General features: G+C 52.9%; 1 protein-coding gene across 1 annotated transcript in view; it reads right to left on the reverse strand.

Annotated features, from left to right (window-relative positions):
• LOC122927351 (histone chaperone asf1b) overlaps positions 1-10619 on the reverse strand; it is a 28831-nt gene extending 18212 nt beyond the window's left edge. Inside the window, exons 1-2 of the mRNA XM_044279121.1 lie at positions 10487-10619; positions 5507-5650 (exon numbers count right to left, since the gene is read on the reverse strand). Coding sequence (XP_044135056.1) covers positions 5507-5615 — 109 coding nt within the window. The 5' untranslated portion in view covers positions 5616-5650; positions 10487-10619. The remainder of the gene's footprint in view (positions 1-5506; positions 5651-10486) is intronic.
• Between the last annotated feature and the right edge of the window lie 1010 nt (positions 10620-11629).

Consider the following 11629-nt stretch of genomic DNA (forward strand, 5'->3'; position numbering starts at 1 on the left):
CGCTGCGAGTGCCTCCCTGATGGTTTATGTATGCCACAGCCGTGGCATTGTCCGAGTGGATCCGAACAGGGTGGCCCCTCAGCAGATGGGTCTAGTGTCTGAGGGACAGAAGAATCGCCCTCAGTTCCAGAATATTGATTGGAAGTCTGGACTCCGATAGAGACCAAACGCCCTGGACGGACCGGGGAGGGAAAACCCCCCCCCCCCACCCCCGTAAGCTGGCATCTGTGGTAATCACCAGCCAGTTCAGTGGAAGGAAGGACTTCCCCCTTAGAGGGATATGCAACCACCAGCCGAGGGAAGCCCGAGCCAGGGGAGGCAGAAGAAAGGTCCTGTCCAGACTCCTCGGTGATTTGTCCCAGGCCGACAGAATTGCCCTCTGAAAGGCGCGGGATCGGAATTGTGCGAACGGCACCGCTTCGAAACAGGCAACCATCTTTCCCAACAACCGCATGCTGGATCTGAGGGAAGGGCGGTGATGACGGAGGAGACTGCGAACCGACCCGCGAAGGGCCAGACGCTTGTCCGACGGAAGGCGGACCTCCGCCAACTCTGTATCCAGGAGCATCCCCAGGAAGATCAGCCGTCTGGAGGGGGTAAGGGAAGATTTGGGGTGGTTGATAATCCACCCGAACCGCGTCAGGGTCTCCAGAGTGAGTTCCACACTGCGGGATGTCTGAGAGAAGGAGGGTGCCTTGACCAGGATGTCGTCCAAGTATGGGAGAAGAAAAACACTTCTTGAACGTAGAAGGGCCAAGACAGGGGCCAGGACCTTGGTGAACACTCGAGGAGCCGTCGCCAGACCAAAGGGAAGGGCGACGAATTGGAAGTGATCGTCCCCCACCGCAAAGCGCAGGAAGCGGTGATGACATGGAGCAACCGGAACGTGGAGGTATGCATCCTGAATGTCGATTGAGGCCATGAAATCCCCTCTTTCCAGGGAGGCCACTGCGGACCTGAGAGACTCCATACGGAATCTCTGCAGTCGGAGAAAACGGTTCAGGCGTTTTAGGTCCAAGATCGGACGCACTGAGCCTTCCTTCTTGGGAACCACAAAGAGGTTCGAGTAGAACCCCCTGAACCTTTCCGTCGGAGGCACGGGGGCGACGACACCCTTGTCCATTAGAGAGTGAATGGCCGCGAAGAAGGCGGCCACTCGTACGGGATCTCGCGGAGGACGGGATCGGAAGAAACGGTCTGGCGGAATGGACGCAAATTCGATTTTGTATCCGCAAGATACAATCTCGAGCGCCCATGCGTCTGAGATGTGGGCCCGCCATACGTTCCTGAATAGGAGAAGGCGGCCCCCCACCCGGGTGGGTGGGGGCGCACCTTCAGGCAGAGGGCTGCTGGCCTGTGGGAGCCCGTGCAGGCTGGGACTTGCGCCAGGTAGTTTGCGTCCGAAAAAACGGCTTCTTGCGTCTATCCTGGGCTGGGCCAGAGGAAGAAGAACTGGCCGCGGGTCTAGACCCGGTGGGCTTGCGAAAGGACCGAAAAACGGGACGAACCAGCGCGACCACGGGGGGCGCCCATTGGCCTGGACTGGGGGAGGTGAGTACTCTTCCCACCCGTGGCCTCTGATATAAGTTCGTCCAGACGGGTTCCGAACAGGCGGGAACCCGTGAATGGTAGGCCGGCCAAAGAGCGTTTGGAAGCGGCGTCCGCCGCCCAAACCTTCAGCCAGAGTTCCCTCCTGACAGAAACTGCCAGGGCAGAGGAACGGGCAATGAGGGCACCCGCATCAAGGGAGGCCTCACAGACGAATTTTCCGGCCTGAACAATTAGTTGGGCTAAGGAACGGAGGTCCTGAACAGGGACGTCCGACCCTAACTCCCGTTCCAGTTGCAAACCCCATTCAGAGACCGCTTTGCCAACCCAGGCGGAGGCAAAGACCGGTCTAAGGGCCGAACCAGAGGCAGTAAATATGGCCTTGGAGAGGGATTCCGTACGACGGTCCTCAACAGACTGGAGGGAAGATCCTTCCTGTACAGGAATAGTAGTGCTTTTGGACAGGCGAGCCACGGGAGGATCAACCTTAGGCGGGGATGTCCACGTGGTCACAGAATCCGCTGGAAAGGGATAACAAATGTCCAGCTTTTTGGGTGTAATAAAGCGGACGTTAGGCCGAGTCCAAGCCTTGGATACCACAGAAGAAAAATCAGCGTGTATGGGAAAAACCTTGGAGGCCTGTTTGGGGCGGAGAAAGGACACGCCGGCCTGTTCAGAGCTGGGGGGGTCATCGTGTAGCTGAAAGGTATCACGGATGCTAGTGACAAGATGCCCCACCGCGGACGCCAATTTGGACGGAAGCTCTGAGTCCATGTCCACGTCCGAATCCGCCAGTTCTCCCTCAGAAAGCGTATCCCTTTGAGAGGATAGACTTGACTGAGCTCGCACGCATGGCGGAGAGAGCGAAGCATCTGGAGAAGATGTGCGCTCAACCCTTGAACGTTTCTGAGTATGCCGGGCCCTGGAAGATTCGCTGGGAGGCAGGGAACCAGTGGGGGCGGCAGAAACGGTAGTCCCAGCGGGTGCGACAGGGATTGTGGCAGCCTGCGGGAGAGGCGGTCTATCCACGAGACGGCCCACTACGTGTGTAAGGCTTTCCACCGCCTGAGACAGAGACCTAGCCCAGTCAGGGGGTTCAGAGGCACCGGGGGGCGTAGCGGGAAGCGGGCCCTGCACCGGGGCCTGACATGCAAGGCAATGCGGCTCAGATTGCCCACGCGGAAAAAGTTCCTTACAGGCGGTACAGGCATGGTACCAGGGTTTGGGGGCACCTGTGGGATCTGACATGCTGAAGTGTGGTTGTACTCTAATATAGAGACCACAAAGGGTTATAGCAGCTATGACCAGGAGGGTTAACTGTCCTACCAGTGCCTCAGAAGAACGTCAGGAGATGGCCCAGATCAGCAGCAGCAGAGAAGCAGTGAACAGCAGTGAGCAGCAGAGAGCGCCCACAGAAGCCGAGCGATGTACACAGGAGGTTAGAGTCCCCCACCGTGTCCCAGCTTCCTGTCAGGAGTGAGGAAGCGCGGGAAACCTCAGCAGAAAGCACGGGGAACAAGCTCCGCCCCCTCCAGCGCTTGAAATGTCTCCTGTGAAGGAGAACGTAGCTCCGCCCCCAAAATGACGCGCGCGTAAGCCCCGCCCCATGCCGGGACCGCTAAGCCCCGCCCCCCGTTCTCGGCGGGAAGGGGGAGAGAGAGAGAAGAGAAAAATGGAGTCAGCCCCGAATGAGGGGGAGGGGGGGAGAAAGATAGCAGCGTGGGGGGGGGGAACGGCGTGGGGGTGCTGAGGATGCTGCTGTGCTGCATTGTCCTGCAGATGAGCGCTCAGAATGAGCGACCACGGGTGCCCCCCTTACCCAGAGGGGTAGATGCTGCAGATAGGGACGGGGTATGGGCTGGAATAGCCATCTCACCGTCCGACGTCTTCACCCTCAGTCCTTTCCAGCAGGGTCGCCCCTTCAGCCACTGGCACCGCAGTGGCAGGAAGCTGGAAGAGGGGCTTGGCGTGCGGGCGACCCCCTAGCTGGCGGGATGTAGGGGAGCCATTGCTGCCCAGATCCTCCTATTGCTTCTGTGGGGGAGGCAGCAGTGCAGATAAGTTGGCACTGGCGCAGCTCAACCCCGGGAGAGCAGAGAGGTCTAATGCGTCTCTGGTATCCCTAAGAAAAAATAAAATAACAAAATTAGAAGAAAAAGTAAAAATAACAAGGAGAAAACAGCCCTGCAGTAGCAGGGAGTGTCTTGCCTCCTTGGACACTAAGCTAAAACTGGTAGCCTCTATCTCCAGGCTGAGGGTATAGCTGATGGAGGAGGGGCTTAACAGTTTTACTTAGTGTCACGCCTCCTAGGGAGCTGAGCTATACCCAAGGTCTGTGTCCCCCAAGGAAAATGGGCGAGAAAAGCATTTTCTATATAGTTCTGGCAATGTGCAGATCCGAAAAATGCGGAAAGCACATTGCCGGTGTCCGTGTTTTGCGGATCCGCAAAACACATATGGACGTCTGAATGGAGCCTTACAGGGGGGTGATCAGGGAGTCTATATGGGGTGATCGGGGGTTAATAAGTAATAGGGGTGGGTGTAGTGATTGGTGCTACTTACAGAGCTGCCCGTGTCCTCTGGTGGTCAATAAAAGCAAAAGGGACCTCCAGAGGACCAGGTATATTAGACGCTGTTAACAAAACAGCGTCTAATATACCCTTTTGGGTTAAAAAAATATATATATCGCATCTACAGCATGCCAGCGAATGATTGCTGCTGGCAGGCTGTAGATCAACTTCTCAGGTTAGCGTCGCTGTGAACGAGCGTTCACGCGAAATCTCGCCTCTCGCGAGATGACACGCTGATGCGTCTACGAGGAATAACCCGGCCGCCTGCAGGACACATCCCTGCGTTAGGTGGTCGGAAGATGGTTAAATGTCCCAATTCACAAAAAGTTATAATTGCTTCTCTACTGTAAGAATAAAGGCCAATGCATGCAGTGCGTCACGTTACCGCAAAACGAACACGTTAAGTGACCGTGAAGAAGCATGCTTTTCAAATGCTTCACTATAACGCAGTTAAGGAGCGGCAATACTTATACTTTCCATTGTGTTGTGATCCGCTAGACACTTGTATAAGTGAAGGGAATGGATAGTCAATACCTCAAGACTGAAGCTGTAAACCATTTGAAAAACTGCTGTCATTCTGCTAAGGCTATAAAAACTTGTAAACTCAGATTGTTAGCTTAAACTTTAAACATGACTATGGAATTCTTCTAGGGAAATCATGTTTTAAAATAAATGCCCCTTCCTGGATCCTCCCACTGCCCTATCTTCAGCAGAAGATCAGCACACAAAGGAGAAGGCAGCAGCTTCTGCCCAACTACCTCTCTGCTATAAGAGCTTAGAAGAACTTGGTGGAACAGCTGTATGTTGCCTTTCTTTCCTTCAAGGAATGTATAAAACACATTTGCATACTAAATACAGAGGAGTCTGAGTCAGAAGTACCAAAAACTGAGGAGTTGGAGCATTTATCTAGCGACTCCATAGCCCTAACAACAGCGATTCTTCGGGGGATATCTATTTGCAAAGGATGGCCGTGGGGCTGATCTGATGCCGATGGCACTGGCTCTGGGGGACGTGTATGATGATGGCAATTGGCAAATGCCCTGGGGCTGATGGCACATGTATGAAATTTTTGTTTACTAACACTTATCTTTACATAGTTTGGAAAAATATATGTTACACAATACACAAATTTCTTGAAAAGTTTGTACACATACAGAAGAAAATAATATCGCAATATATATCGCACATGATTCAAATTATATTGCAATATAGATTTTAGGCCATATCGCCCACCCCTATTGGACACATGTTATATCTAGGCCAACCACTTTAGGTTGTTTAGTGTGTGCAGCCCATCATTCAACAGATCTGACACTAGCGTATTGGCTTCGCTACGAATAGAAGTCACAAGGAGATGTGAGCAGAGCCTTAAACTGAACGACACTTACCATCTGGTAGATCTTCTATACATTCAAAAGTGATCTCAAACTGGAAGGGATTACGGAAGGGACACGGGTTGTCAAGGACCACCATGTTCAATATCTGTACCTTTGCCATGTTGCTGATGAGATCCTTCACACAATGAATAAGTACTGGAAGAGAGGAGGGAACAGAACAAACAATTAACAAAAAGACAAAACCAGCTGAACCCTGTCCAAAAGCGGGCGAAGGGGGGCTGGTGCTAAGGAACAGTCAGTCTCCTCAGTGATGCCAGAGCACAGGGATTGTCTCATGGACAATGGGGCATATCACTAGGATATGCCCCCATTGTCATATAGGTTGTGGGTCCCACACCTATATCGAGAACTGGGACCTACAAGTGAAGGAGGGCGCACTGAGCAGCCGCCCTCTATTAATTCCCTAGCCGAGCGCTAGCTTGACCATTTCCGTCCGCCCCGTAGAAATGAATGGGACCGGGGGCGGTACGCTCCCATTCATGTCTATGAGGAGCCGGCTTGGTGGTGGCGGGGCTCCGTTCTCGATATAGGTGTGGGTCTCAGCGGTGGTACCCGCACCTATAAGACAATGGGGGCATATACAGAGGTCGCAATAACGCCTGTACAAGCGTCATAGACGCCTGTTCAGGCCATTTTACTCCCTGGAAAACGTCTAAGGCGTACCAATACGCCTTAGGCCTCATGCACACGACCGTTGTGTGCATCCGTGGCCGTTGTGCCGTGTTTTTTTTTCACGGACCCATTGACTTTCAATGGGTCCGTGGAAAAATCGGAAAATGCACCGTTTGGCAGCCGCATCCGTGATCCGTGTTTCCTGGCCGTGAAAAAAATATGACCTGTCCTATTTTTTTCACGGCCAACGGATCACGGACCCATTCAAGTCAATGGGTCCGTGAAAAATCACGGATGCACACAAGATTGTCATCCGTGTCCGTGTCCGTTTTTTCCTATCATTTCAATGGCAAACTTGACTTAGATTTTATTTTCATTTTTCATGTCCGTGGATCCTCCAAAAAACAAGGAAGACCCACGGACGAAAAAACGGTCACGGATCACGGACCCCGTTTTTGCGGACCTTAAAAAAAAAACGGTCGTGTGCATGAGGCCTTAGACTTTTCCCTGCCATTCATCAGTGCAGTGAGCGCTGTGAACAGCATGGGCAGCGATGTGGCTGCTGCCTGAAACAACCAATGACAAAGCTCCTTACAGTAAGGAGCTTAGCGATTGGTCAGTTTGAGCGGGCTGCCGAAGCTTATGGCACTACGCTCTGAAGTAAGGAAGGAGGTACACTCGACCGTCACTGGCGGGGTAAGTGGCCTTGCTGCAGCGCCTCGTTTTACCTTGTTCAGCCTCTCATGCTGTTTGAGCCTAATCTGGCTATGAAAACATATGGATATACGAGCTATAGCGGTGCTCGTCCGCGGTGTGCGCCCTGCTACTAGTAACTGTTCGGTAACTGCATGGTGAGTGTTGGGTCACCGACAACGTTTCAGTTTCCCGCGCTTATCTGTAGTGTACAGCTCCTAATGTGCAGGCAGCGTGCGTCATGAGGACTGAGGAGTACAGTACAGCTGTAACCTATAGCAACCGGAGACAGTCTGTTAGTGTAATTAGAGGAAGCAGCCACAGTCTGTTCATAAGTCATAACCCCATCAGCCACATTAACCCCAGAACAGGACAAACCCTTTAAACCTCAAAATCAATGCAACAGTGTCCTCCGTGGTGCCGACCCCCTAAGCGCAACAGTGTCCTCCGTGGTGCCGACCCCCTAAGCGCAACAGTGTCCTCCGTGGTGCCGACCCCCTAAGCGCAACAGTGTCCTCCGTGGTGCCGACCCCCTAAGCGCAACAGTGTCCTCCGTGGTGCCGACCCCCTAAGCGCAACAGTGTCCTCCGTGGTGCCGACCCCCTAAGCGCAACAGTGTCCTCCGTGGTGCCGACCCCCTAAGCGCAACAGTGTCCTCCGTGGTGCCGACCCCCTAAGCGCAACAGTGTCCTCCGTGGTGCCGACCCCCTAAGCGCAACAGTGTCCTCCGTGGTGCCGACCCCCTAAGCGCAACAGTGTCCTCCGTGGTGCCGACCCCCTAAGCGCAACAGTGTCCTCCGTGGTGCCGACCCCCTAAGCGCAACAGTGTCCTCCGTGGTGCCGACCCCCTAAGCGCAACAGTGTCCTCCGTGGTGCCGACCCCCTAAGCGCAACAGTGTCCTCAGTGGTGCCGACCCCCTAAGCGCAACAGTGTCCTCAGTGGTGCCGACCCCCTAAGCGCAACAGTGTCCTCAGTGGTGCCGACCCCCTAAGCGCAACAGTGTCCTCAGTGGTGCCGACCCCCTAAGCGCAACAGTGTCCTCAGTGGTGCCGACCCCTCAGCGCAACAGTGTCCTCAGTGGTGCCGACTACTCAGCGCAACAGTGTCCTCAGTGGTGCCGACCCCTCAGCGCAACAGTGTCCTCAGTGGTACCGACCCCATCAGCGCAACAGTGACCTCAGTGGTGCCGACTCCTTAGTGCAACAGTGACCTCAGTGGTGCCGACCCCCTCAGCGCAACAGTGACCGTGGCTAAATTTAAAAGTGCCTAAATTTGCTATTTATGCATGGTAGACGGTAAGATGGCAGATATTAATGCTAGTAATGGTTTCCCTGCATAAATAGCAACCCCTTAATGTTATGTAGGCATTCGTATTAACCATTTGAATGTCTGTAACTTTCGTACTCACCGGCTGAAAATACTCCTCAAAAATGGTAAGAGGAGTATTTTTACTCTTCCAGAAAAAATGTAGAGCGACCTCTGGGGATGTATCCTAGCGATATGCCCCCATTGTCTATGATGAGACAACCCCTTTAAGGTCACCTTCACACAGGGCAAGACCAGCACGAATTTCCGTGCGGATTTATGCGTTTCTGCAGCACAACCAAACCAAAATCCACAATGCGGTTTTGCCATAGACCTCATCCTTCCATTAAAAAGGGTGAAATCTGCAGCTAAAACTGCAATCATTGACATGGTGCAGATTTGGAAATCCGCAATGCCGGTCAGTGCCCGCACGGAAAACCTCTGCGCAGTGTACAAGAGATTTGTCTCATCTCATACATTTCTGCTTATATTCTGCAAAGTGTGCAGGTGGCCTAAGAGACTTTACAGAACGTCACACGTGACCAGTAATCCTTCCAAGATCCAATATCTTGAGATCAATCCTGCCTGTAAGACAACCTGTCACCGATCTGCAGGCAGCATGTCACAGAGCAGGAGGAGATGAGCAGACACCAAAACTTATATATCAGCTTTTACTAACATAAAGGGGTTATCCAAACTATAACATGCCCCCCCCCCATATAGATTATACTTACCCCACTCCCTGGCAACCCCATCGCGCAGATCAAAATATCCAGTGACTGTGGGAGCGGCAACAGGAACAAGCCTCCCTAGCATCACCAGCAACCACCGAGGTGGTATCAGTGACTAACAGCTATGTCTGTATACAGACTTACGCAGAGAATGCCGTCAATCACTGATCCCCCCCCCCCCCACCGGGTATACTCTATGTAATGCATCATCTTCACTGCCCCGCGCTGCCTCTATGTTCTGACGCCTGCACCGTTTACACCGATCCAGCCAGTTACGGTAATGTGGCGACAAGCAGATCGTCACTGCTGAAGCCAGGTGCCACTAGTAGGGCGCTGTATTGAAACCATTAGTGTGTGACGAGAGCATGCACATGGGAGGCAGCTCTGCAGTTCACGGGGCAAATGTCACCAGATCTGTGCCTATGACACTGGCTGAGCTGTTACGTGTGCTCTTGGCAACTGAAGGCATCTGTGTCGGTCCTATGTTCATATGTGTCCAGACTGCTGAAAAATATGTACGTTTTAATGTATGCAAATGAACCTCTAGGAGCAACAGGGGCATTGCCGTTACACCTAGAGGCTCTGCTCTCTCTGCAACTGCGGCACTTGGACAGGGCCAGGCGTGATGACCACTGCGTGGCCCTGTCAAAGTGCAGAGGTGCAGCAGTTGCAGAGAGCAGAGCCTCTAGGTGTAATGGCAACACCCCCGTTGCTCCTAGAGGCTCATTTGCATATATTGAAACTTCCTTTTTCTTAGAAATGCGGGCACATATGAACATGGGACCAACACAGATGCCTTCAGCTGCCGAGTGCACATACAACAGGTCAGCCAGTGTCATAGGGACAGAACTGCTGACAGATCCCTTCTTGGTGCAGAGAGGCCGCAGTGGTCTGCCGCATCCAGGGTGAACATCCATGGCGGTTTCATTATATGCTGAGGATCTTTACAGCGTCGACAGGACTTTAGGACCTGCAGACTCATACAGACCGTAACCCCCCCCCCCCCCCAAAGTCAATGTGGACTTTCTGCATGAAACCCTCAGTATAGACCGACACGCTAAGGAGTGTAAGATCCACGCGCTGAACACTTCTGTACCGTGTGGAAATCTCATCTACTTAGCGGATATCACACTGCACAGGCCCTGCGCATTAACACATAGGCAGGGGCCCCACGGCTGGGCTAAGCTGTGATCACTGGGGGGAATCCTGCAGCACCACATGGCAGCACCCCCTACTACAATACAGGGCAATGCCAACCCCAGCCTGTGCCACAGTTCTCAGCACTGGCTAATGGGGGCATCCACGAGCAAACCCTAAGGGGTGAAGGAAGAGTAGACGAGCTGCTCCCCAGAACCAGAGACCTGCCCTGTGAAAAATAAAAACAGATAAAAGTTGTTGCCATGGGTTACAGCGCCCCATTAGTTTTGATAAGTCTCTCCTTGTCTTTATCAGACCTGACCACAGCCAATTACACAGAGACTGACCCCAGGACACTACGTGGACTATATCCACTGTGAGGGGGACGCTGGCACACAATGGGGGACGAGAATGTCACACCATACGGACAAGGCTCCCGCCAACTACCACATGACAGCACGACACAATGGAGAGGGGGGGCGGTGACATTACCAGGTTAATGGCCCTTCGTTTCGACTTCCCGGTGATTCCGTTCTCCCCACGGTCGCTCAGCTCCGCCGCGCAGCCTTTCCCGCCCTCCGTTTGTCTCCCGCGCACAAACCCCTTCCTCCTGCACCAACCTTACCTCACAAATCATAGCCCCGCCTACTGCCCCCGACACTACGTCACCAGCCCCGCCCTCTCCCATCAACAGCGTCAAAACTCCCGCTCATTTCTCTCAACGCCACCATATGCTGCTGCAAGCATATCCCCGCCCATAGTCTAGGAAGCCACGCCCACTAGCCACAGTCCTCTTCCAAAAACCCGTACCCGCGCAAAGCACCGCCCACTACGTTCAAAGCCTGCGTCATTACGTCAGCCGCACGCGCTATTCTAATTCTAAAGGCTGTCGAAACCTATATTTACGTGAGTAGGCTGGAAACAAATGGGAGTCGTGGATATGAACTACCGCTGAAGTATTTTGTATTAAAAAATGACTTGCCCACATTAAATATGGCTGAGTAATAGGACTCGTGCGGTAGTTTGAAGGAGGAGACCGGTTGACGTTCATTCCCGGGCTAAAGATGGTCACGCGTGTGCATGTGGGCGGGGCTTGTCCATATTTAACGTGTCTTGTGATTGGTTTAGGAGAAGCGGCTCAGCGCCGGTTGGACGGATCAAATTGTTGGTTCGGCATCTGTTTATTTAACCCATTCAGGACTAGGTAAAAGAAGAAGGGCATATGACAGTTATAAGGCCTGTGCATTATATCCTATTCATCTCATACTGGTAGGATGTGCCCCCAATGTCTGACAACTGCGGGTCCCACCTCGGAGTCCTGCACCTGTCTCTAAAATGGAGCCCATAAAGAGAAGCGGACTGCTGAAGATGGTCGAGCATTGACTCCGCCACTTCCGTCAGTAGGGTCTCCGCCTTACTGACATAAATATATACTGGCAAAGTTAAGCCACACCCAAAGGGGGAGTGGCTATGTCATAATGTGGCTCCCAGTATTAATAGTGCCCCCCCCCCAGTAATATTATTATTTATTACTAAACCGCCATTCATTCCATAGCGCTGTACATATGAGAAGCGGTGCACATAATACAGACAATTGCACTAAGCACGGACAAGACGAGTTACAGACTGGTACAG

The sequence above is a fragment of the Bufo gargarizans genome, chromosome 2 (genome assembly GCF_014858855.1).
Source record: "Bufo gargarizans isolate SCDJY-AF-19 chromosome 2, ASM1485885v1, whole genome shotgun sequence".
Taxonomy (NCBI): Eukaryota; Metazoa; Chordata; class Amphibia; order Anura; family Bufonidae; genus Bufo; species Bufo gargarizans.